The sequence below is a fragment of the Melanerpes formicivorus genome, unplaced genomic scaffold (genome assembly GCF_026170545.1).
Source record: "Melanerpes formicivorus ecotype bairdi unplaced genomic scaffold, bMelFor1.0.p_v2 SCAF_81, whole genome shotgun sequence".
Lineage (NCBI taxonomy): Eukaryota > Metazoa > Chordata > Aves > Piciformes > Picidae > Melanerpes > Melanerpes formicivorus.
This window is the reverse complement of record NW_027142433.1, coordinates 399,780-427,497: the sequence shown is the minus strand read 5'-3', so window position 1 is coordinate 427,497 and position 27,718 is coordinate 399,780. Positions and strand designations below refer to the sequence as shown.

General features: G+C 44.4%; 1 protein-coding gene across 4 annotated transcripts in view; it reads right to left on the bottom strand.

Annotated features, from left to right (window-relative positions):
- Window positions 1–27,718, bottom strand: part of DNM3 (dynamin 3) — a 177,655-nt gene that overhangs the window by 147,834 nt on the left and 2,103 nt on the right. For all 4 annotated transcript variants that reach the window (XR_010990628.1, XR_010990629.1, XM_068164571.1 and 1 more), the window contains exons 2-6: window positions 12,159–12,232; window positions 3,770–3,919; window positions 1,967–2,170; window positions 1,341–1,439; window positions 280–440 (exon numbers count right to left, since the gene is read on the bottom strand). Coding sequence is in view for 2 of the 4 variants with exons in the window: in XM_068164571.1 (XP_068020672.1) it covers window positions 280–440; window positions 1,341–1,439; window positions 1,967–2,170; window positions 3,770–3,919; window positions 12,159–12,232 (688 nt within the window). In the remaining 2 variants the exon portion in view is untranslated. The remainder of the gene's footprint in view (window positions 1–279; window positions 441–1,340; window positions 1,440–1,966; window positions 2,171–3,769; window positions 3,920–12,158; window positions 12,233–27,718) is intronic.

Below are 27,718 nucleotides of genomic sequence, written 5' to 3'. Positions count from 1 at the left end.
GCAAAACCAGAAATGGGGAGATTGAGATTGGATGTCAGGAAGAAGTTGTTCCCCAGGAGGGTGGTGAGAGCCTGGCACAGGTTGCCCAGGGAGGTGGTGGCAGCCTCATCCCTGGAGGTGTTTAAGGCCAGGCTGGATGTGGCTGTGAGCAACCTGCTGCAGTGTGAGGTGTCCCTGGCCATGGCAGGGGGGTTGGCACTGGATGATCCTCAGGGTGCCTTCCAACCCTGACAATTCTGTGATTATAGAAGCTGTATCTCACCAGCCTTCAAGTTTTACCTGGTTTAGAACTTTTTGGAGGTATGGTGTCCCCATACGATCTGCCATGTGTCTGTATGCTGAATGGGAAAGAAAGAATTTCCTTTCTGCTAGAAGAGCTGCCTTTATGTCCTTCTTCCCATCAATGTCCTTCTGGCTTCTGTTTACAACACCAATATAGCCTAAACCAATACAAAACCAATGGCTAAGTTAATGAAGCTACTGAATTCACATTAAACAGCACTAGACTGCCTTGGTTCAAACAATATAAGCATTTCAGATGCTGTTTACAAGGACTGCAATAACCTTAACAGTGTCTAGACTTTTCATCATGTTTACGTGTAGCTCCTTTTAAATCACCAACTCAGATACAGAAATGGAACAAACTTTGGTGTACCCTGAAGATACCACTTCAAAAAAGAACAAACAAACAAAAAATCCCAAAGCAAAACCAGACACACAGGTCTGCACAGATAAATTACATAGCACTAGCAAAATACAGGGAAAAAATTCTTCTCACTTGCTGAGCCAAGGTGTTCTGTGGGAGGAGATGGTGACCTCACCAATAAATTACAATTAGATTCAAGAATTCTTGATTTTGTTAACAGTATCTGGCAGTAGCTGCCAGAACAATCATATGGAAAAATTCTGGAAGGGGTCAAAACTTGGTTTACAGTGAAATGACCAAAGGTGTGATGCTTCTGTCGTGCAAGAAACCAAAAGGTTTCTTCCAGTACAAGCAACAGCAACATGGCACAGAAGAGAACACTGGTTAACAACTTGTGCTGCCATTTTTTTGCTTCCTCTGGAACATGCAGGTTTTCCAGGTCCAAAAAAACATTATTGTACTTGCAGGGTATTTATAGTACAGGGGGGGTGGAACTAGATGATCCTTGTGGTCCCTTCCAACCCTGACTGATACTATGATACTATGCCTTGTACATTTGCTGAACAGATAATGATACCAGCTAGGAAGTCAGAGAGTCCAGCATAGCCTTTAAGCACCTCCAGGACTCCCAAGCATCACCCTTATCCAAACCACCTTCCAGACTGCAAAGAATATAGCACTTGACCATTCTCACCTCTGCGGAGAGGGAGTAGTTTGTTCTCTAGAATTTCTCTTGCATCTGTCCCTTCATCCATCAGATCCAGTTTTGTGATCACACCGATGGTCCTAAGGCCTCCAGGGTGGAGACAGGAGGAAAAGATAGTGAAGAATCATTTCTGTTCAGTAGGAAGAATTACTTCTTACAGTTATGTCACAACAGATATGTGATGTTCTCCAACGCTTGCCTCATGCAGCACCAGCTGCAAACACACGTTACAGTATGGCTGGAAGAGATCATGGCTGAAATGTGCTCCTCAGATCTCTTCAGCAGGGCTCAGCATTCCCACGATAGGGTTGTGTCAAATTCATGGGCAAGTGCTCAGAAATCCCATCAGCATCACAGTCCATTTTGCTAGGTACTACAGAAAATTCTAATGAGACAGTGACAACAGTTTACCAACAGCTTTACAACATTGTTACCTGAACAATGCTGCCATAACAAACAGTTGCTGAAGGGGATGCTGAAGGCTGCGTGAGAATGTACATACACACACCTACATTATGTACCAGGAGCTGTACTTCATGAAAGAGTAACTCTATTGCTTCCAATTATGGTATTGCACCAGAGAACGAAAAGTGGTCACATCCAATCGTGCTTACCTTGAGGGTCCACTTCCTTAGCTAACTTCAGCGCATCTGAGTTGGCCAGATCAGTGTTAGCAGGAGTCACAGCCAGTATCAGACAGTTTTCTCGAGAGATGAACTGCATGATCATGTCTCTGATCTGCTGCTCGATGTCTGGAGGCTGATCCCCTACTGGCACTTTGGTGATCCCCGGCAAGTCGATAAGAGTCAGGCTTAATACTGCACAGAAAACACAGGATCAGGAAACCAGCTCGCACGCCAGACATGTCCAAAGAGGTCTGGCTGCAGACTAGCCTTTGCCACATCAAATCCCACATCATTGACACTTGTTCCCCTGCTGGCCTCTCGCCTCGGGACTCATTAGCACCACTTTGTGTTTTAAACATTATAACCGGATAGGAGAATGCCCTTAGAGACATGAAGGTGGCTTTCTGAGCACAGACAGCAGGCCATTGCTCTTACAGCCAGGGCAGACCTCCTCTGACCATGCTTCCAACAGTGTCTCCCATGAAGACATTTTCAAAATTCACTATCTAGCCTACCTCAGAGCAGCAGTGTTCATAAGGGCTTTGAACTCTCTCACTGGCTTGGGGGCTTTTGGTTTGTTTGTGGGTTCAGTTGGGGGGGGTTGTTGGGTTTTGGTTGGGGTTTTTGGGGGGGTGGGGGGGTTGGGTGTTTTTTATTTTGTAAAGTAAGAAACATGAAAATATTTCTCCATTAACAAGCCCCTGGTTTGCTCCACTACAATTGACTCAGTACAGGCCACAATGCCAATGAGAAGCATCCCAGCTTGTTCAGCCAGTACTGGGTACCAGGGCTTCAGACACAGCAGAAAAACGTGATTCCTGGAAATGAAACACCAGAAGTGTACTTGGGATTTGGCTAACACAGGCAACAGTTGCTGAACTAGAAGACTGAGTCTCATAAAACAAAGAGAAGAGTTAGGCAGGAGATTTTCCTTTTCTCCTAGAGTCAGCACTTTCAACAAACAAGCTTTGAGGCTGGGCATTTAGCTCAGCTCCTCTGCAATTAGCTATGCCACATCTGTATAGCAGAGAGAGCTCAGGGGCATATGTTTAGAGACAAGGCTGTTTATGGTATATCAAAGGGAAGTTCAGCATCTCTTTCATTAGCTCTCCTCTTATTTTAATCTTTCTGTCATTTGATTTGCAGTGAAGACATCAGATGAAGTGGTTAGAAAAACAAAAGTGCTTCAAACACAGCACTTTGCTCCTGTATCCAAGACAGATTCAATGCAAAACATTTTCTCTAGCTTGATGTCATTAAGCTGGGGAGATGGCAACCAGAGGAACTAACTTTGATCTGTGCTGGGGGTCTGTGAAAGCAGCTTCAAACACCATTACTGCCTGAATATATTTTTAGTGACAGCAAACAGTAAACATCCAGCAGGGCAAGGAGACATAACAGCTTTCCACATCACTGACCAGGGAATCCATCTGAAGCTTTGCCACTAAGTGTCCCATCTCCTGTGCTTTGTCCTTACTAGTGACTTACTGCCTCATGGTGCATGGACTATGGCAGAGACTGGCTCCCTCCTGATGCAGGGTGCAATCATTTTTAAATGATGAGAATACTCACAGGGCAGAGAGGCTGCGCTCTGCCCAGCTCAGCTCTCCACCATATTCTGGTTTCACAATGTAGAAGAAAATTACAGATTTTTCTGCACCTGGTTCAAGTCAACCTCCATTTATTTCATTCCAGAAGACTTCTGATTGAGCAGTAAGAACATATACCAATGGAGACAGCTAGACAGACAGGGCTACGTGACAGAAATATAAAATAGAATGATTCACCTACCATGTGGAGAATATATTCTTAAATTAATAGGCACTGAAGAAATGCCTTTGTTCATGCCTGTTACTCTATCCGTTTCGACTTCAATTTCCTGACGAACTTCATCAAAATCAGTAAATTTCCTTCCTTTGCAGTGTAGAAACTCCGCATACTCTGTGAAAAATGTCAATAGGAACTCTGTGTTTTATGAGCTTTTAGACTTGAGCATCCACTTTCAAGCCCCTTGTATTCTTCAGATGTGTGTGCACAAGAGGATGTCAGGGTATTAGGGCAGCACATGCTATAGGTAAGACTGCACGGATGAACGCCAGCCTACAACTGGAAAGGGTTAAAAGTCAGGCTGAGGGAATAGGATTTACTGCTTTCATCTTCAGCATGTTGTCTGCTGGAACAACCTGAAAGATTCACATGGATACCATTTACATTAACAGACTAAGGAGCAGATTGTGAATCAGATTCTGAGTTTTCATCCCATTGCATTTGCCTTTCACTACATTGAAGAAAATTAATTCAAGTTCTGTATCATACAAGATGATCAGCACTTGTTCCCAAAAGCTAACAGCCCAGGTCACTCATGCTTTTAACAAAGGAGCTCTGTGCATTTCTACTAGTTCATAATGAAAATAAAATCACTTAAAAACACTCTCATGTTTTTAACAGCTTCTCATTTCCTCAACTTTTGTACTCTGGCCCCACCCTAGCTTCACAACAGCACTTCTCTTGATGCAGATATCATACAATATTTACTTCTGTTCATACAGAGACCCACGGAGAGCACCAGGTCCTTTCCTGAAAGCCAGCCATCTAATCAAATACTAGCTCTTACCACAGCTCAGTTTGTAGCTCCTTTGGGGGAATGTCTCCTCCTTGGCAAGTAATTTGGATTCCAGTTCTGCCCTCCAGTATTTCACAGTCTTGGTTGTATTTGCCAAATACCAGTTTAATACACAGTTTAGTACAAAATACTGAACTCAATCTGGAGGGATCTCCCTCTCACTCTGTAAGCAACTTGCATCCACCTTACAGGAGTCCTCTCTGGACCATGTTTCCTGAGGTTCTTATTACCTTACAAAAACATAAAATATCATTTTAAAACTCTTGCTGCCCCCAAGGTAAGACACTGGCACTCCCTTAGTTACAGGCCTGCTACTCTCCTATAAAAAAATTAATTATACTGATACAAAGCTGTGCCAGGGGAGGGTTAGGTTGGATCTTAGGAAGCACCTCCTGATAGAAAGGGCTATCAGACACTGGGATGGGCTGCCCAGGGAGGTGGTGGAGTCGCCATCCCTGGAGGTGTCTATGGCAAGACTGGACGTGGCACTCAGTACCGTGGTCTGGTTGGGGTGGTGGTGCTAGGTCATGGGCTCGGCTGGATGATCTCAGAGGTCTGTTCCAGCCTCAACAGCTCTGTGATTCTGTGAAGGGGCTTTTTCCCCTTGATAAATTTGTATTGGCTGCTATTCATCTTAAGCACCTTTTAGATTGTTAGCTAATAACTGATTGCAGATTTATTTTTCCCCAAAGTGAACTTTGATTTTTCTATCACTTGTCTTTCAATGAGGGAATTCCATCTGTCCTGATGCCACTGAGCACTAGCCAAGGACCAAGGGAACAAACCAGGCAAAACCACTTGTAAAACTTGTAAAAGTATCCATGGGTATGATCCACTTGTCCCACACCCTGGGAGGGCACTGACACAGAACTGGCTGAGCCCTCAAACCTGTGCTGCCAGACCTCAGCAGTCCCTGCTCACCAGCTCAGGTTACTCCAGGCACTGTTCCTAGTGCACACAACAGAGACAAACAGCAGCAAGGAAGATCTGCAGTCTCTGCAGCCTTACATTAACAGCTGAAATTCAGGTTTCAAAGCAGAAGCACTATCCCTCTTCCAGCACATCAGTCCTACTCAGGTGATGAGTCTTTCACTGTCTCAGGAAGTGTCGCCACTCACCGCCTTTTCCCCATGATGATGTCACTTCTTATCTTTTGGGGTACACACCTCCCACATCTTCACTGGTCTCTACAGCATCCCTGTCCATCATCTGAATAACCGCCAGACTGGGAGCTAGAAAACAGCAGCCACTGTCTTCCTTCCTCTTCTCTGCAAAGCACTCGATCTCTCCCTAACCACTGGCACTGTGGCACCTTTCTAGTCTTTGTCCTTGAAGACCTCCAAATGCCTTCCTGCTGATGGAGTCTCAAAGCTCATTTGTTAGCTGAAATTAGAAACCATACATTTTTCATTTTCTGTCAGAGGATTGGTTTTGCCACCAGATGGCAATAAAAGATGGCTATGCTTGGGCTATGCTTGAGCTATGCTTGAGGAGTCAAGCAGTCTCACAGCAAAAAGGTACTAACCTTAAAGCTCAACACTTCAGCACAAGAGAGCATCTGCAAGACTTCAGGGGGAAAAAAACAACAGTCAGAATGTCTTATGGCAGCCAGTACCAGAACAAGAGGACACAGTCTCAGGCTGTGCCAGGGGAGGTTTAGGTTGGAGGTTAGGAAGTTCTATACAGAAAGAGTGACTGCCCATTGGAATGGGCTGCCTGGGGAGGTGGTGGAGTCACCATCACTGGAGGTGTTCAGGAGGAGACTTGATGGGGTGCTTGGTGCCATGGGTTAGTTGTTTAGGTGGGTTGGATTGGTTGATGGGTTGGACATGATGGTCTTGAAGGTCTCTTCCAACCTGGTTTATTCTATTCTATGGTGATTTACATTCCACTTAGAGTTCTACTGAAGCAAACTGAAATGAATGTGGGTACTGCACATATGACTCGTTCATCTCAAAAACCTCCATCTCAAGAATGATCCTCAAAAACTGTTAACCTGCCACTTTGTTAGCAAAGAAACTAATGCAAGACCGTGGAAAAAAATCTGAAATTCCTCAAAAAATAACAGGAGGAAATATAAGGAGGAAAAAACCCTCCTAGAGCCAAGATATTTTAACAAGAAATAGAACTTATATAGCAGGATATGTATTTTTAACCTCCAGAAGACCTACAGAAGGCTTCAGCCAAAACCCAAGTAGGTTTTTGTTGTCATTGACAAGCACATCACCCAGCCTCAAGAAATCTAGATAATTATTTCAGTTCCACGGACAGAAGAAAGCACAGCAAGAGGAAAACCTGATTGCCTAAGGTTATATAGAATGTGTGGAAACAGAGACACCAAACAGCAAATCAGCCAAACAAAGAATCACCTCTCTAGCCCTTCTCAGGTGTTTCAAGTCATTACCTTCCCAAAGCAGCACGATTTTGAGTATTGATTGACTCCTACAAAGAGTATTTGATCTTGCTGATCAAAGAATCACCAAGCTAAGGAGCATACTGAAACTTGTGAAACAAAACTTGAAATGCTTAAGAAATAGGTTTTAACATATAAATTCAGCTATGCCAACACAAAGCAAGGAACCACCACAGCTCACCAGCCCCACCTCAAGAACTTCTGGTAACACCTGCAAAGCGCTAGGGGTTACCGTGCTCATTGGCTACGCTTGTGGAGAGAAGAGCTGAAAAGGAACTAAGCTACCTGACACAGAATGCAGCTATCTTGCTCCAAGACTACTGAGCAATTGATGCAGCCTTAATATTCTTATCCCGGGTCAGCTGTGTGCCAACACTTACATCTTAGAGTTACACAAGGGGAAAAGTCCTTCTAGAACCACCACTACAGAATGCAGTGGACTCCTCCTCCTGCAAAGAAATCATGAGTAAGAAAGTGAGAGGCCAGCACTCCACACTCACTTGTGCCTGCAGAAATATCACAAGAGTTCAGCACTGAAAAGAAATGCTGTCTGGTCAGACAGAGTGAGCTCCCTGTGTCGTACACAGCAGCAAATACTGACAGAATCAGCACATCTTTCACCTGAATTCAAGCACCAGACTCCCACAAAATAAACTGTCCTCACACCCAACATCTCCCCCACGCAAAGAGCAGGTGGAACTCCCACCACGTACATCCTCCGAATGGCTAAGCTGCTTCCTCACAGCTACCTCATCTGCCCTGTAAAGCCTGAAGCTCTTCTCCAGACAGCCACCCAGCTAGCAGCACCCTGTCCACACCTCTGCCTTCTAAGAGGTCACCAAATTGCATCTTCTCAAATGGGACTATTTTCTCCAAACCCCTCCTCTACTCTGAGCTCCTCCTCAGACTAGCTAAGGCACAGAAGTCTTCTTTGACTTGACTCAAGACATTCCCAGTGCTGTGGAATTGCCTGGAGCCAAACGCAGTGACCAGAGAGATTAGTATGAAACTGCTCTTGGATTGTTAAGCAGGTTTGATGTCAGATGTGAATTTGTTTTCAGTGGTGGCTTCTTAGTTGGAAACACGGCTGCTGTACTAGAACTGAGGTCTGTTTATTGCGGAACAAAGACTGCAGGCTCATTTGGTTCAATTCTCTCTTCCAGCAAGGTATCCTCTGCACCATTGTTCTTCAGTAGAACAGGAGCAATTGAATTGAGAACAAGATAAAGAGTGGAATGAAAGATTGCTGACCCTTGCCTACAGGACTGCCAATGAACTACTTTTTTCAGCCTCTCACTGCAAGAAGAAAAGAGGAAGAAAGCCACCTTAGAGCCTCAGAATATTTAAAAGATAGAGATTTAAGGGTTTTCTTTTTTCTCCCCAACATCTCCTCTAACCAGTGCAGTAATTTATTGAATACAGGCCACACTTACAATTTCTTTTGAAATGCAGCTAGGCAGTCCCACAGGAGACTCAAAGTAGGATAGTCAAGAACAAGTCAGAGTCCTTCAGAGAACTGTAAACTATTTTTAACCTCCATATTTTGAATAGTGACATATATTCCACTTAGGTATATCTCACACTATCAAACTTGGATGAAAGCCAAAGTCTACTAAGGACTGACTTGTCAGTTCCAATATTTAATGGAAACCTTTGCCTCCAGGATTTCAGCAGAGCACAGTATTTACATGGACGTGGAAGTGCAAATGGCACGAAGCCACGAAGGTATGGTGCCGTTCCCAGCCAAATGTGTTAGTGATTAAAGGAGGTCAGCAGGTCACTACAATTAGCTTTGTGCTAATTACATAGTCCTTTTAAAGAGGAAGCAAACAAAATTCTGAAACGAATACCACTCCACGAGATCAGTTTCTTAGTACTGAATTGTTTGCTTGCTGCATATTCAGAGGAGTAGCAGCTCTCCACCTGGGTGTGTCCTATCTCCTCAAACCCAAATCCTCTGTGCCCTTCTGTGACACATCCAACCCTAATCACGAGTGGTCAAAGTTTCCTCTTAGTTGTGTGTGCATAAATGCCTCAGCTGCCAATCTCTATCCCTCAGTGCCATGAGTCCGAGGCAAATGAAGCTCTAACCTCCTCTGTCAATCAAATTCACATTCCAAAAGGATTCCCAGCCAGTTCCAAAATGTTGCTGAACTATCTTGCAGTCATCTCTGCATGTCTGAGCAGATAGCACCCCTCTCTCCCAAGGAACACTATCAGATTAAGAACAGCTACTCTTTAAAAGAGCCAGGAAAGATGCTGGGATTAGAGATCAGTTAATCTTGCTACAGCAGCAAGAACCTGACACAGTTCTTTAATTCCTTTCTATAACATTTTAGATGATTACAGACATGATAAAAATCAGTCCATCATCTGCTTCCTGTGAAAGAACACTCTGCATTCTCCAAGCAGTTTTCTTTATTTTCTTTTTCAAAAGTAGCTCAGAGAGAAAAATTTGGCTTAAAAGATAAAATTTGTTTGGAATTTCACCACCAAAAGCAACAGCAGAACAAAGTTTAAAGAAAGTAACAAAATAATTAAAGCTTGCATTTCAAAGGTCATGGCATCTAATCCCAAACAAGGAATACATAGCATTTCCCAAAGGAAGAAAAGTGCCATGACATCCAGGAAACACAAAACCAGGCTGAAGATCTCAGTTCCCTAGAACTTTGTAAGCTGTGATGAAGAAATTCTTTTCAGCTTAGAAGGCACCTATATGGAAACCTACTGTGTGAATGTGTTCATGGGGAAGATCCCAGAAAGGGAGAAGCTCCTTAACCAAGGGGGAGCAATGAGTCGAGAAAAGAGAGCAGTACAGAGCAGTTGGGATGAGCCTGGGATGGCTGTCTAAGAGCAAGTATTTATGGAGGTGATGGAACATGTGCAGAGAAGCACCATGAGGATGAGCAGAGGGCTAAAGCTGCTCTGCTAATGAGGACAAACTGAGGGAGTTAGGGTTGTTCAATCTGGAGAGGAAAAGGCTCCCAGGAGATCTCATTGTGGGCTTCCAGTATCTGAAGGGGGCTCCAAGAAAGTTGGGGAGGGACTTTTTAGGATGTCAGGGAGTGATAGGACTAGGGGGAATGGATCCAAGCTAGAGAAGGGGAAGATTTAGATTAGACATTAGGAAGAAATTCTTCCCCATGAGGGTGGCGAGACACTGGCACAGGTTGCCCAAGGAGGTGGTGGAAGCCTCATGCCTGGAGGCGTTTAAGGCCAGGCTGGATGTGGCTGTGAGCAACCTGCTGCAGTGTGAGGTGTCCCTGCCCATGGCAGGGGGGTTGGAAGTGGATGATCCTTGGGGTGCCTTCCAGCCCTGACAATTCTGTGATTCTAACCACTGGAGGTCAGATTGCAAGAGCTCACTCAGTAATTCACATGTCCCTGCACTTCAGCCATTTTGTTAGGAATGCCAGCATAAAGCTTCACTCTTTTGTTTCTCCTGTTCTTACGTGGAGCTGGAAAAAATGGGTGAAGATTCTTCATAGTTAGACCTTACTCCTGAATTTCTGCATGCTCTGTCAGAGACCAAAAGCCAGAGGTGCAGAAAAGGCAAGTGTTCATATTACCAACAACAACAAATTTCTTCTTTTACTATATATAAAACACTATAATCATATCACACACTTGAAAATCCTGAAGTTCCTAAGCCAAGCATACAGAAATGCTGGATTCCAGTTTTTCCTTTCTCTTCCACACACTAGCATAAATACCACTGAAAATTTCATAGAGGTACTGAAAGTATCAATGTGCTGTAGAAACAGTGATTCAGAGAAAAGAGAAAAAAGAGAACCAGAGCCCAGGCAGGCCAAAGTCTACCTTCCTACTGAAAAACAGAGTGTCCTTTCAGGAGGAAAAACAAATGCACACAGAAACTTAATTACATTTCGCACAGAGGCACAGACTGAAGCTCCACAGACAACTTTGATTCTGTTTCTTCCCCAGCTTCATCATGATCGATAATTTAAAGAGTACTTTGTGGTTCTTAAATGCTGGTCTGGATGTTAGTTCACTTCTTTTTACTATTTTAAGTAGAAGCCAATAGTAAAGCAGTGATCTTGTTGCTTACAGTGGTTCAGAAGCAAAACAATCAAAAATAAACAGGGAACCATAGCTGCTTTTATATCTGCTGGGGACATGAGCCACACAACAGCAGGTTAAGTGCCTGTTGGAAGAGTGTAAAGTGGTGAATTTGCGTGACCTGAGAGGAGGGGCTGAGGGAGCTGGGGGTGTTGAGCCTGGAGAAGAGAAGGCTGAGGGGAGTCCTCCTTGCTCTGTATGACTACCTGAAGGGATGTTGGGGTGAGCAGGGAGCAGCCTCTGCTCCTTGGTGTCAGTGACAGGACCAGAGGAGATGGCTTCAAGCTGCACCAGGGGAGGTTCAGGCTGGATCTCAGGAACTATTTCTTCACTGAAAGGGTTCTCAAACATTGGAATGATCTGCCCAGGGCAGTGCTGGAGTCACCATCCCTGGAGGTGTTTAAGCAGCATGGAGATGTCACTTAGGGAGATGGTTTAGTGTTGAGCATTCAGTGCTGGGTCGAGGGTTGGACTAGATGAGCTTGGAGGTTGCTTTCAACTGGATGTACTCTGTGATTGACAGCTCAGAGTGCTACACATACTGTATTTTTATTTTTGAGCAGGTAATACACAGAAGCCTTGCTCTCCCACAGCCTACCTTCTGCTCTACTTAGTGCAGCAAGCCCAATCACAAAAGACAAGTCACAAAAACAAGCTATGTGGAATAAAATCTGTGTGCACTGGAGCACAAGCTAAAGGTAGAAGTATGGCAGGTTTGGTGCCTTAACTAATACAACTATAAAGCCTACCAAGACATTAACAAATCCAAGCTAATTTCTAAAACACTTTGCATGTAATCATGTTGCTCCACTGCTTCAAGGTTGATCTTGGATTACATTTACAGTGTGCTCTTCGATTCAGATTTTACTGTTTCCCCGGAAAGGGAAATGAGATTAGCTGAGCCTAAGCATGCAGTTTTGAAGCAGCAGGCCTCTGAAGGTTCTAGACAGTCTCATTGCACCTTTCTTCACATCACTTCCGTTTTCCTAGAAATGTTTTTTTCCTCCTGGTGAAGTACATCAGCACTTTGTCAAGCAACCAAAGCAAAGGGAGAGAGAGGTTACCTGTTTTGGCAGTGATGAGTTGCAGGACCAAGGGTCGTCTTGTTACAATTCCAGAACCTCGTGGAAGAAAATCCCTAGAAGCATTAAAAACAAAACAAAACAAAACAATATTACTCCCCAGAAAGCACTGTCCAGTTACATAAGCTATCAGGCTAGTCTGGAATCTCCTTTACACCTTCAGCTGGAATGAAAATGGACAACTGGTGGGGATGGATTCAGACACTAGTAGAAGGTCAGGCTGTTAAGCTTTAGTTTGGGAGAGCAGTAAGTCATGAAACAAATACATATCAGAACTACATTGCTGTCTGGGGCATTACCAATTCCCTTTTTTCATGCCCATCCTATGGAACATTTCCAAATCTCCCCTTGCACCGTTAGAGTACCTGAAGCCATGCCCACACTTCTAGGGCTCTCTGAGTCCTTGTCCTGAACTCGATTTGCAGGGGATCACAGTATCACAGTATCACTTAGGTTGGAAAGGACCTCTAGGATCATCGAGTCCAACCTATCAACACAGACCCCATGCCTAGCCCATGGCACCAAGTGCCACGTCCAATCTCCCCTTGAACGCCTCCAGGGTCGATGACTCAACCACCTCCCTGGGCAACCCGTTCCAATGAGGAATGACTCGCTCGGTGAAGAACTTCCTCCTCACCTCGAGTCTAAACCTCCCCTGGCACAGCTTGAGACTGTGTCCCCTTGTTCTGGTGCTGGTAGCCTGGGAGAAGAGGCCAACCCCTTCCTGGCTACAACCACCTTTCAGGTAGTTGTAGAGGGCAATCAGGTCACCCCTGAGCCTCCTCTTCTCCAGGCTAAACAACCCCAGCTCCCTCAGCCTCTCCTCACAGGGCTGTGTTCAAGGCCTCTCACCATCCTTGTTGCCCATATGGCCACAAGCACTCTCACACAGCACACCAAAGCTCTGGGCAAATCAAACTGCCAGCACTCTGCAGCTACACTTTCACACACAGCTTCTGCCAGTTCAAATGCACAAATACCCCTTCTAGCAACACAACCACGGAGACATCAGAGAGAAAATGCTGGATCCCAGAAGTACTCTGGGATGCCAGGAGGAGTGTCCTTGGACCAGAAAACAATCGAAAGATAGCAACTCATTATGCACCACATGATCTTTTCCGTGCCTTCAAAGACTCTGTGAAACTGAAACCCTGAGAAATCCTTAGTTGCAAAACCAATGATCAGAAATCCAAAGCAAAATAATGGACTTTTTTTCCCCAGGGTCTTCTCCAGTTGCTATACCTATTAAACTCTTACACAACTAGACATGAGGTTCAGTGGAAGGCTTTTAAGTGTGGTCCCTTCAAATAAGCATCTTCAGAAGAATGCAGTTCAAAGGTAAACAGATTCACAAGCACCTTAAAGCAAGGTAGGAATGTGCAGTATGTTTGGAAGGCATGGAGAGAAGGACAAGAGAGTCAAAGGAAGAAAGGTACAGCCCTGTCTGCCTTTCAGACAGAATTGCTGAGATGGGTCTCCTCAGGTCACTTGAGCAACTATATCTTAGCTATTATCCTCGCATGTCTTCATGCTGACCTTGTGTTATTTAACAGATGCCTGACTTCAGCAATTCCTTTAAGGCAGCACACAAATCTACAAGCATTAAAGCAAGCCCAGAGGGTACATCTATGAAAATAAAGCAAGCGAATATTTCATCAGACCCCAGGCTGTTATTTCTTCAAGTCAGAGGATGTTAGGTCCAAGGAGTCCCAGGTCAAGACAGGCTCAGGAATGTGACAACAGTAGACCTCCTGCCACAACTACCAAAGAGGTAACAAGTTTTGGTAGCCTGCAAAGGAGAAATGTGCCAACCCTATCCACCACACAAGATCTGAAGACTTTTTCCCCAACCTTACAAAAAAAAAAAAAGCACACGAGAAAGAAGGCTCTGAGGAACCTCTGAGGAACCTCTGAGGAACAAGAGTGGCTGGCTGTCAGCAGTGCCCTACACCACCCCAGGAGTCCTCAGCATTCCGAGGAATAAGCCTCACCTTCTCAGCACTTGTTAATGTGTACTCACAGGGCAATTGGGTTGCATACTAAAGCTAAAGCACACTGTAAGAGGAGAGGCTGCTCAAACACAAGCTGGCTCATTACATTCTATACTCAAATACAGATCTGCAGGCAAGAGCACTGTTAATTGGGAAGTCAAGCTGTCTCTGAAACAAAGACAATGAAAAAAAATTAGAATCCCACATACTGAATTATATCTGCTGTGATGCTTGACAACACTTGAGCAAGGAACAAGACACAAGAACTAGCTTAGAGATGCCACAGGCCTTCAAGAGGTCTGTCACAACTGCAACAGTTACCAACAGAGAGGAACCTGTGTCTCAGGGAAATGCTGCCTACTGATCTTTTCTCACGGGGAAGAGGAAAACATTTTAATAGAAACATCTCTCTCTGTATGCACTGAAATGACAGTAGGCCAGGATGCAGGAAGCACCTATTGAGATGGCAGCTTCAGGCTTTGATTTTCAAACATTTCAGATCTTAGTTAGAGAAAACAAACGTATTTTTTCCATCAAGAAGCTAAAAGGAATTGCCACTCAAAATAAACTGATCACACAAATCAAACTCCACAGTATCACTTGAGGCAGTAAAATCCTTCTTCAGGGAGTCAAAGGTGTATTGATTTTCTGCTTCAGATGAAGCACATTTAGAGATAAGAGCACTGACCTAACACAACTCCTACTTAAACCACACCGACCTTTCCTCAACAGCAACATTAGAAAGAGACACAGGACAACAATCTTCCTTCCTGACATTCTCTCACGGCACAGTAAACCTTGATGGCAGGTGATACCTGCTGCGGCAAAGGGAACTCTTATCAGAAAGGCCATGGTCTACTCCAGCAAGCAGCAGAGAGAGGCTCCCTCTTGGGGAGAGGGCAAACTGCAGAGTGTGCAGCAGAAGATGGTAAGGCTTCTGCTTCAGATCCACAGTCTGAAAAGGAAAAAATTACAAAGGAAAATAATAAAAAGAGGGTCATGGAGTTCATGTCTGAGACATAGCTTGCATTTTTACAGGAAAAACAACATTGTAACACATTACAGTAAGGGAATCAGATTAAATGTGGTACAGCTGCTTCTAAAGAAATGTTGACTTTGACACCCACAAGACAGGATGCAGGTCGTCTCCCCCTCCCCTTGATATGGAAAACTTCTACAAAGAGTTTATTTGTGGTGCCAATAAAACTATAGCCTCATTTTTCCCTAAAACATCTACCTGAATAAAAAAATCCTTAAAGAAAAAGGTGTTAAAGAACTGGGGGGGGGGGGGGGGGGAGGCGCTTCAGCAGCATGAGATTTTATAGGACTGAACAGAGGTGAATCACCAAGGTTCTTTATGACCAGAAGGATGACGCCCCTCAATGCCTTGGTGGCACACTACATGTTCTTTAAAGGACAGGTTTGGTGCCTTTGCTTTTCCAAACCTTTTGGTCAGTTTGTACAGATGTGTTTAGAGAGAGTTGTGAGGAAAAGCACATCAGAGTCAAAGCGGCTGCAAAGGAATCCATCTAGTAAAAAGGACACGCCTGACAATTTGCACACAAAGACACCAACGAAGGAGACAAAGGATGTCTGCTGTGCTGGGGGTGTGAGCTCGTGAAGTACTTGTGTGCACCACTGCAAGGCCACTTAACAATACCAAGGCGGAGCAAACAAGAAGGAAACTGCGCAGGAATAAAGCTGGGAGTTAAGATATGCTCCTCTAAAAGACATGCATCCTACATAAAGAATCAAAGTACTTTTTACATCTGAATTCCCAGAGCATTTTCAGCAGAGAATACTCTGCTGACAGCTACACAGGCTCGGCAGTGACAGCGCAGCCCGCAGCCCGGCGGCAGAGCCTGCCCAGCCCTGCCCAGCCAGTACCGAGTACGACACACGCAAGTAAGGTGCAAGGAGCCAGGTCTTCCAGCACAGCGCTTCAACAACTCTGCAACTTCAGAATGCATTCATTGTTAGAATACCACTACGTATTTTCAAGAGCAAAATATTTTCACTGCCAAATAATTTTTACCCTAAAAACTATAAAACTACTCACATGTTAATTATATAAATGATCCTGTGTTCATGCTCCAGTGCAGCTCAGTGCCAGCATCAGAGATCAGGACAAGAACCACAGGATCACAGAATCAGCATCACAGAATCTACTAAAACATTATTTTTTTTAACAGCTACAAGTTTGAATCTGACCAGCTAAAACCCATCTCAAAAAACTGCTGTCAGAGGAGGGTGAAAGTTCTCAATGGCTACACCAACACCGTAGTAGTTCATTATAACAAGGCAGTTAGGCTCTGAGCTGTGCTACAGCAGACAAGTCTAGTGCAAGAAAAAAAAAAAACAATAAGGAAGCTGATGTCTCTGTGTACTGTCCTTCCTTTATCATATCACTCACTCTGAGGCTTGGGAAGCTGTAAGCTGAGAAAGTAACTAGGCAAGTCATTAATGGGAAGAGATGAGGACACCCTTTTAGATCTCAGAAAGGGCATTAACCATAGTGAAATGCTGAAAACCAAACTACACAGAGGCTCCTTCGGTAGGTTGTCTCCTTATAATGCAGGACTACAGTGTACAAAGAAAATAGCATACCCCAAACAACCAACATCTAAACATAATGTATTCCAAGGGGGGGTTCCAGGTAGGGGAGGGATTTTCATGTAGGAGCTCTCCAGCACACTAACAATACTTACTGTGTTAAAAAAAAATAAAATAAAATAATAAAAGCAGACAAAACAAAAGAATCTTCAGTTTGTGCAAAGAGCAACGAGGCATCCACTACTTAAACCTTAATTATCGTTTCCAAAGAGTAAATCTGCTTTACTTTGTCAGTGAAGTACTGAGAAGTGCTCCCCACTGTCATCAGTTACGTGGTCAGTTTTATACAGGATAAATGGTGATTAACTGGCATCACTACCGATATCATTAACTCATAGAACATGAGAGGAATCCAGGAAATCAAACAATGGAAGAAAGTGTCAATGATGACACAGTAGCTGCACTAATTAAAGAGCTGGAAACAAGCAAAAGTGACAGCAAGTCCAAGTCCTTCTGAAGGACAAGTCTCCCCATTTCCCACAACAGACAGAAACAAGAGTGGCTCAGGACAAGAGAGCCACCATTCTCTTACAGGAGAGCACAAATGACCCACCTAAGTCTACCCTGTTTTGCCTAATAACGCTGGCCATGTTCCTTACAAAACTTTTTCCACTAACCTTCCATCAAGTGCAGGAAGGTCATATTCCACAGGCTGCTCCTGTGAACAACCCTGCCACACAAGCCTTTATTCCCAAGATTTGCCAAGGACTGCAGCTTCCATTGCTACAGGAAGCAATTATGTCGAAAGTCAACAGTTTTCCTGGGCTTTGTTCCAACACAGTGTTTATTGTTTTATGCAAGTGCAGCCTGGCACACGAGGAGTCCTTGTAGCTCAGGCTGGCAGCTGACAGCCATCTCTCGGGCCACAGAACACTGTTTCACAGGGAACACCTACACATGGTGACACAGCCAAGCATCTTCCAGTCCAGGGGCAAATGGACACTGGACAGAAGTGCTGCAAAAGGCTTGCACTTTTCTTGTACTTACCATATTCAAGCCTCAAAGGAAAGCGCCACAAAAGAACAGAACAGGGAAGAGCAAAGCGCTACAGAAGAGCAAAAGAGGGAAAGGCATGGTCCAGTGTGACTCTACAAAGGACAGACATTGGTAATTTCTGAACTCTTTCCTCAGGTTCACTTTCTAAAACCCACAAACCAAAATCAGTTAATTTATAACTAAAGAACTCTTAATGCTGAAATTATACCTCTGAAGCCTTATGTTGACAGACAAGTTCTCTCCATCTCAGCTGCTCTCGATGTAGTCACCAACGTCACAGAGGATCCAGCAGCAGATCCTTCCCCACTCCTGTTCGTCAGGACAAAGCCTGGCTGAGCGATGGGAAGTGTACTTTGCATTTAAGCAGAGGCTTTCTGCAGGGTGAAATTTGTATCAGCTACTTTCTCAAAGCAGGGATGTCATTACTGACCCTTCACCACTGTGTTTATTCTTCCTTAGTGCATTTGGAACCGCAATTCCTCCACCCTCCAGATGACAGCACAAAGATAATCCCAGGACACATTTTTAAGGAGTCACAAAAGCTTTATGGCACTATCCCTGTTGTGCTTGGATGTTCTCAATCACATACCTTTTTCTTTCCCAGTAATGAAGTAGTAGATATCACTTCCTACATCACATTGCTGTTCGGCTATAGATGCTCTTCCTCATTAGCTCCAAGCACAGAGCTCAATTGTTATTACCAGTCAGTACTTGATCCCTCACCTCCTCATTAGTTATGGAAGGGTAAATGGTTTTTGTTTTGGCACAGTGTCTGTCAGTCAGGAGAGTCTCCCACAGCTTTGTTCAGGGCTGCAAAATGTCAGCCTAACACAATTGGGCTTACATGAGGATGTACTAAAATAATTAATCTTCTTTACTGAAGACCAATGACCATCTTAATTAGAACTACTAGGCAAGCTAAATGCGTTCAGAGGTTGTGGCTTTTTAGTGATCTCCTAAAACTCGGTATCTTTCCAGAGATTTTTGTAAACCACAAAGCACAGATGCTGGCATCTCTTTCATGACTCTTTAGTGCTTAGTTTGAGTCCTCCAATTAAGTCTGATCTCAGCTGAAGGAAAATCTTCCTCCAGCTGAGAGATCATAGAATCAGTCAGGGTTGGAAGGGACCACAAGGATCATCTAGTTCCAACCCCCCTGCCATGGGCAGGGACACCCCACACTAGATCAGCCTGGCCAGAGCCTCATCCAGCCTGGGCTTAAACACCCCCAGGGACGGGGCCCCAACCACCTCCCTGGACAACCCATTCCAGGGCTTCACCACTCTCATGGGGAAGAACTTCCTCCCCACCTCCAGCCTGAATCTCCCCACCTCCAGCTTCATTCCATTCCCCCTAGTCCTATCACTACCTGAGATCCTGAGAAGTCCCACCCCAGCCTTCTTGTAGCCCCCCTTCAGATACTGGAAGGCCACAATGAGGTCACCTCGGAGCCTTCTCTTCTGCAGACTGAACAGCTCCAACTCCTTCAGTCTGCCCTCACAGGAGAGGTGCTCCAGCCCTCTGCTCATCCTCCTGGCCCTTCTCTGGACACCTTCCAGCACCTCCACATCCCTCTTGTAATAGGGGCTCCAGAACTGGAGGCAGTACTCCAGGTGGGGTCTCACCAGGGCTGAGTAGAGGGGGAGGATCACCTCCCTCGACCTGCTGGCCACACTTCTCTTGCTGCAGCCCAGGATCTGATTGGCTTTGTGGGCTGCAAGTGCACACTGAGAGCTCCTGTTGAGCTTCTCCTCCCCCAGAACCCCCAAGTCTCTCTCCTCAGGGCTGCTTTCCAGCCAGTCCCTGCCCAGCCTGGATTTGTGCCTGGGATTACCTCGACCCAGATGCAGGACCCTGCACTTGGCCTTGTTGAACCTCATGAGGTTGGCTTGTGCCCACCTCTCCAGCCTGTCAAGGTCCCTCTGGATGGCCTCCCTTCCCTCCAGCTGTCTGCTGCACCACACAGCTTGGTGTCATCAGCAAACTTGCTGAGGGTGCACTCAATGCCACTGTCCATGTCACCCACAAAGATGTTGAACAAGCCTGGTCCCAGGACTGATTCCTGAGGGACTCTGCTTGTCACTGGTCTCCACTGGGACATTTTAATTAACCTGCTGAATTGAGATGCAGTCCAATACCCAAGAGCAGTAACTACACATTGCAGCCCTTGCAGTTTGAGTATGTCCTTAGGGGTGAGAAACTGAGTATTCAGATATCCCAGGGTTGCAAACTACCTCTTCTTTTCATGTACAGTGGATAAACTTGGTGTCTTTGTAAAGTCATTTTCCGGCCCAGCAGTGTCCTTCACCACCATTTCTGAACTGCTGGAACTGATCAGCCAAAGCAGTGACATCCCAGTTACCCATCATTTCAAGGTAAGCAAACAAATCGAGTCAGTAAGAATAATTAAGAATAATCTTACACAGCACCGCAACTTAACAGCCTAAGATGTCTCTTGGGTTCTCCTCTTCGCTACTGCTTTATAGACTTGAAACCAGCGATACAAAATTCCAGAGGAAAATGTGACATAAATAAACAAGCAAACTCAAGCAGATCTCACCATGGGAATGTGGTGAGTACTGACTCTGAAGGTGAGAAACAAGGTATTTTTTAAAAGCTCGTGAAGAAGTTCAAATGAGATGGCAGTGATTTCAGAGCAGCTGGGCACCTCCGTAGCAAGTGAGTTCACTGGCAATGCTGAGGCACCGCTAAGGCAAGAAAGCAAAGCCTGAGATTTCCTCTTCATGCGGAAGACTGGAGAAGAGCAGTCTTAAAAGTCACTGTCATACTTCTCTCGTATCTGGAAGGTACTTTCTTCAAGTAGCAGCAGCAGTACATCTCCCTCATTAGAGTAAACATTAAAGGGCTATCAGAAAACCAGTGCCAAGGATACTCCAGTCCCAGCAGTGAAGCCTTCCATTAAGCATGACTGGAGTCAACAGGTTCTCCAAAGTAGAGGACATTGAACAGAAGTTGAAGAAGGAACAGATCATTATTAGGATCCTAAATCTAGCATCCTATTTTGACAGCAGTGACAGCACCTCACATTGTGTCTCTGCACAGAAAAAGGCAAGCACTTCCCAGTATTAAAGATACTTCTCATGTGATAGAAAGTTTTAATGTCTCAGTAACGTTTGTAATGCTAAAAACCTGCCACATCCAGCTCTGGAAACGTGCCAGGGAAAACCACCCCAGTGGTGGGATGAAGAGTGCTCTGTTTGCAGTGATTGTGCTGGGGCTGTAGGCTGGCTGTATGAACAGCAGGGGAAGCTGCCCAGTGCAGGCTCGTCGGCACTGTATGCACGATGCATCTGTCCTCCCTGGCAGGCATCCAAACCTTTGCTGCATCATCCTAATGCCATTTGTGAAAATGCCCTTTTTCCTCTCTCTCTTTCAAGATTTTACAAAAGCTTTGCTATTTCCTGCCCAACAGTGCTCTCCATCAATTCCAAGCAGGGGGCTGGAGAGGAAGAAACCACAAAACACACACACACAAAACCCAAACAACCCAAAACCCAACAATTCACAGAATTTTTGTGCTGAAAAGAGTAAGACACGCTTTGCAGGACAAGTGTATTCTCTCTCGTCAGATATGTTTGCTCTTAGGAAAGGACTAATTTGCATAGGACACTGGTGCACAAAAGCCTATCCATTCTCAGGATGAATACTAATGCAGCAAGATTTTGTACCTCAATAAGAAATGAACAATTAAAAAATCTTCATTCACTTGAAATTGTTGTCAGTGCTCTAACTAGAAGGGGGGGGTGGGGGAGGATGGCTAACTACAGCTGTCAGATACTATTAACAAGGATTCTTCAGAAAGTATGTGAGTAAAAAGGTTTTCTCTATAATATAATCAGATATAAACTGATTTTAAAACACAATTAAAATCTCATTGCAAGGATGGGAAGCCAAACATGTCCCTGACACTGCAGGCATCAGCTGCACCAAGTGAACTACTGTATAATTGCTTGAACTGGATATTCTGTCACCACAAAACATTCAGATGTGGCAAATTTCCCTGTTGTCATCAAAACCCAGACAAAATAAGTTCCTGCCCTTCCTCCTAAATCATAGTCCTGAGCACAGACTTTCCAAGCAATGGTACAGAATAAGCTCAGCTATGCTACATCCCAGTCCAGTCCAAAACACTTTGCCTCTTCAGCAGCATTGTGAAAACGCATTCCCCGGTTTTATGGTGGACCAGGTGTCAAACTTTCCTTTCTTGGCACAATACATTTCAGACCATTGCAAAGCTGGAATATAAATGCATCCAATTCTGCTGCTCCCTCCAGGATGTAAACACAATGAAAACTGCAGTACAACCAGAGCCTGGATTTACAGACAGACAACTAGCGTAGGAAAAGCAAAAGAGGAATGTTTCCAAAAGAACTAACCCAAGACTCTCAACTTTTCTTTTCTTGCCACTTCATTCTCTTCTACCTACTTGTTCACCCTTCTTTGAGCCTGTAGTATGTACAATTTATTGTATTGTCCAGGACAACCTAAGGTCTGTTAAGCTAAACATTGACATTTAGGATGAGCTTTGATCTCCCATCTCTCAACTCACCAGAAACCGATTACCCTAAGAATGGTTCTGTACTAGAAGTCTAACCAAAGCAGCGTTGTATGCTGCTATTTCCCAGGACGCTAATAAAGTCCTAAGGCTGGAGGTGTCAGCCTAAGTTTTTTCAGCCTGTTCCCTGGATCTGACAGACTTTGGGGACCTTCTGTCAATATTTGTTTAGCAGCAGAACAAACTAACAGGTGAGCACGCAAGGACACAACACTGCCTCAGATGGATTATGCTAAAAATTCTACAGCTTTGCTGATAAACAGCTCTGGAACACAGCCAACTTCATTCCCTGTTGTGCAGCAGAGGCTAGAGATGTCTAGCAGTGGTTCTCATGCTCAATACACAGAGCCCTGCCAGGTCTCCGCAGGTGAGTTACACACAGACCATCCTAGAGCATCCTCTACAGCTAAGTACCACTGAATATATGTGTGCATCTTTTAGCATCTGCACCATAAATAGCAAACAAAATACTGAGTGCTTGAGATTATATCCAGCTTTGATAATATTATCTCTGAGAGTGGGAAACAGAGCTAAGAGTAAGTCTCCTGCACTGCTGAAGGATGAAATCTTGGTTATTTCGCATGGGAACTAGGATGCAGAAATACCAAGCCAGGTACTGAACTAAAAGCATAAGTTACACAAATCATAAAAGCTGATATTGTTGCCAGACACTTGCGTTGAAAGCCTCTCTTATCTACAGCTACAGTCTCCCTTGCATCCCAGAGGCTATCACAGACAACAGTACTTGGCAGTACATCAAAGCCCAGAATGCAGTTAAATGGGATTTTGCTCCCCTCTAGTTCAATAATGCTGCCTTGTTCATCTCAGTGCAACTTGCTGAAGAAAAAGATGCAAGGTCACAGTTAAATAATGCTCACTTCCTGTTCTCAGCATATTTACACTTCAGGCTTTACACTGCAGACACACAGCACTGAAGGGATTCCCAATAGCCCATTACACATGAGCATAGCAAACAAGGGTAGTTAACAAGCTTCTATTTACTACAAGGCCTATTTTGTGCTTTACTATTTAAAAAACAACAAAACAAAACAAAAGGCAAAAATGGATTCTGCTCCTCTGTGCTGTCAGTCTAGGCAGACACTGTTTAAGAAACCCATCAATACTTAGAAGAACATCATCAGTTTGCTCACTGATCAGCTGATGGATAACAAGTCACAAACACAACCCCTCAACGACTAAGCTGTAGTCCTAGAGCTCTGTGACAGGCAGACGTCAAGATCTTACCCACAACATGACAGGCACAAACTAAACTTCTTTGGGGGAAGAGGAAACACTGCTGCATCTCAGCTGCTCAAAGCAGAACCCAACACTCAGTTTTAATGCCCTGTAGATATCTAAAGCAGCCATCACACAAAGAAGAGAAATGCCTCACAACAAGTTTCAGACTATAACCCCGGGATTTTATTAAGAATATATGCTAGCATCTTCCTTTAGGAATGCACACAACTTAAAGGAATATACACAGTTACAAGAGAGCCAAGACTCAAGTCTTAGCCATGTGATCAGGGAAGCAGGTAACATTTACAAACCAGTCTGAGACCACACAGTAAAGCAGTGGCAGGGAAGTGTCCTTACCTCTCTGCTGCAAGCCACAGCGGCATCGCTCCCTATGCTTACAAGTGACTTTCCAAGCAGTCACACTGTTAACTTCTATTTATCAAAACTAGAAGGCCTTGGTTTCTATTTCCTCTATAAAAGCAAGTAACTCGAGCCCAAAACCGCAGCGGGGGCAGCGTCGGTCAGGAAACAGCAAGGCAACAAAGGTGCTTGTTATCTGTTGATTTTGGCACTACAAAATCCCATGCACAGGCTCCTTCCTGCAGGCAGTGAGCACTGGGATATAAAACATTTTATAAGAGACCAGAGTCAGACAAGCTGCTGAATTTTCAGAAGGGTCTCTGGATTAAGAATTGCAGAGGGTTATGTATAGGGGATACCTATGGTCTGAAAAGAAACAAAAAATACCCCCACAAACCTCTCAGTAGAGGACTACTCATCTTTGAACATTGCCAGAGGTGTGCAGCCATCCACAGTACCTTGATGGATTGCCAGGAACAACCGGCACTGAAGTTGTAGCACTGATTGCTCAGAAGGCACTCGAGACCAGCCTGGAGTTTTCTGAGGGTTGCTCTTTGCAGGGTTTTGAGCCCAGGTGTCAGACTCCAAATACAGAGCTTGTGTTTGCTAAATCACTACAACAACCATACACAGTATGTCCAAGTCATGTTAAGACTACAGGCAGAGGTATTTCACAGGTACACTTCCTTTACAAAAAGGCTGAGTTAACATCTCTGTGAAGTGCTTGGGACACTGAACTGAGATGCCAGAATACAGGTCAGGCACTTTACATCGAGGGAAAGGCAAAATTTTAAGAAGTCAGCACACTTGTTTGCATGTCTGCTTTTAACTACACATTGGCATTGCTTTGCATGTAGCAGCTTTCAAGACTTGACATAAAAATGAACTTAAACCCCACAAGTGAGTTACACTGAAGGACAAAACCAGGGCATTGATACCCCATCTAATTGTGCAAGTTTGTTCTGCAGCCTCCGAATGTAAGAGAGTATGTGGGGAAGAAACCCAACTGAGGCATTTGCTGCTATTCCTATTTAACAGAACACTGAGAAACAATTCTTGCCTTCAGTGCACCAGAGAACTTTGATAAATACACTAATACACTCAATACAGCTGTACAATGGCTTAATCAGTCAGGAAAAGGAGTGGCTGATTCTCATTTCCAGAAGATCCTTAAGAATGCACAGCACCACATTTCAGCTTGCATCTCCAACTGCTTAGCTGTTTTGTGCCTCCTCCACAAGAGAGGAGAATTTACTGTAAAAGAGTTTTTCTGGAGGTGACTAGTGACTAAAAGAATTAAATATCTGCATCAGTTATAGCTATGTCCCCCCCAGGAAACAGACAAGCTAAGGAGCTGTCTACTTTCTTTGGACTAATCCTCTGCTTCAGCAGCCAGATTCAGAGTCCTTTTTCTTCCCCCAGTGACTCAACGCAGTCTTTTCACAACCGCCATCTCAGGCAAAAAAAGAATGAGCTGAGCACACAAGGAACCACCATTTAGAAACAGACAAAAAATAAATCAGCACATATGTCATGATAAATGGTATGCAGTGGCCATAAGATTATCAAAAGCATCTCAGATAAAAAGCTGCAAAGCTGTATTACAAAACTAGCTCTCAGGCTCTTAAAATGAAAGCGCGTGGTTAATTCTGACTGACAGGCTTACAATCGAGAGTTCACATCTCCTCTAAAGCAGTTATTGGGCCACGTGCAGTTGAGACAGTATTAAGCAGAGTAGGAACTAAAGAGCTTTCAGCTTTGAAATCAAATTATTAATGTCTTGCTATTTGTAAGGATAAAATAAGGTTCTGATTAAAATCTGGAGAAGGAGACCCTGACAAGGAAGGTTGCCTTCTGTGCCTCTCGTTACCTTAAAAGCTGTTTTGCATACATGAAATAATGGAAAATGCTTTCTCTCCAAAGTGAGTGCTTCCTGCCATTAGTTTTCTCTTAAGCAACCCTATTATTATCAACAACAAGACGCTGGAAAAGGACAAACAGCATACAAGGTCCTGGTCCTGTACTTATCTGTGGCAAAGGAGTAAAACCAGGAGTACCTGTCTCCAGCTGGAATCTGTTAGGATTAGATATTTGCCTCCCCTCTGGGCTTCTCAATCTCTCTCCCACCCACTCCTCCTAGAAGGTTGCATTAGATCCTTTCCTTCAAACATGGGCTCAATATTTTTAAGGGCACGTTTACTTCCATTACAAAGAGAAGCAGGTAAGAAGAATGTTTGCTCTTCAGACAATACAATTTCCTTAAACAAGTGCTAAGAGTTCCAGTTTGGAATAGAACACATGAAGGTCTAACCCATAAAGGGAAATGAGTGCTGTCCTCAGGTGCTCTCTGGAATCTCTTTCCATTTAAATATAACCAGAATCCTCAGAGGAAACCCTTCAAACAGTCCTCAGCTATGAAAAGAAGCAATCTCCTTACACACAGAGGAACAGTAAGGGAAGAGCAAACCCTAAATACCTTAGCAGATGCCAATCCAAATAGCAGCAAGAAGAGCTACATCGGGAGGTTTGACACTGCCTCGCTCCAGCCTTATTGCAAGCCAGCCTACACTGCCACAAATAGTTCTGGATGTCACACAATTCCTGGAGAAGGCAAACATTCATCCTCATGCAACACCAGCACCAACAAATACAACTACCTGAAGGGAGGTTGTAGACAGGCAGGGGCTGGCCTCTTCTCCCAGGCAACCGGCACCAGAACAAGAGGACACAGACTCAAGCTGCACCAGGGGAGGTTTAGGCTGGAGGTGAGAATAATGTTCTTCCCAGAAAGAGTAATTGGCCCTTGGGATGTGCTGCCCAGGGAGGTGGTGGAGTCACCATCCCTGGAGATGTTCAAAAAAGGATTTTATGTGGCACTTGGAGCCATGGTTTAGTTGTCATGAGGTGTTAGGCATTAGGCAAGAGGATAGACTTGATGATCTCTGAGGTCTTTTCCAACCTGGTTGATTCTGTGATATTCACTGAGTATTCTTGGTAATTAAGGATGCTGTGTACACCTAAACGAGGCTTGGTGCTACCTTGGGGAGAGCGATGGATGTGTGTCATTCACTAGCTTCAGCAATAAGAGGATTTGGATCCTACTCCCAGAACCATTTGCCAGCCTACAGAATGATGCCCAAGCCACAACCCTTCTGGAAAATTCTAGCATGGCTGGTTGGTAACACTATAGTCCTCCTTGCACAAAGAAAGGCCCTGTGAAGGGCTGAAATGAGTACAACGGTCTAGAAGCTACAGGCAGCAATCTGATCCTAAAGTTAAAGTTAAGGAGAACCTAAGTAACTTCACTAGAGCACCACTAACAATTATTCAGGTTATCAGCCAACAGCATGATTGTAGCAAGACCCTGGCATCCACATAGAGGACAGCATGCCTTCCTCTTACTAATTACAGCTATTCCTGAAGAGAAGAGATCTTGAATACAGAGTTCAACATCTACCAATGACAACGATTCATGTGGTAAAAAATGCCAACACAGTAACAACAACAACAAAACACACACACAAAAACCCAAATACAAAAAGTAGGATTAAAGCTCAAACTCCAGAGCAATGCTAGGACCATTTTATTTTGATGTCAGTTTCAAAGCTGTGTTGCTATTAGTCAATGTTCACCCTATGGTTACTCACACACATCATGAAATGTGCCATTAACACAGAGGACAGATGCAGATACAACAAACTTCTCGTTTGCAGAGAGTAGCTTCATTATCCTGTGCAAAGAGGAATGCCCCATGGCTTACTCAGAAG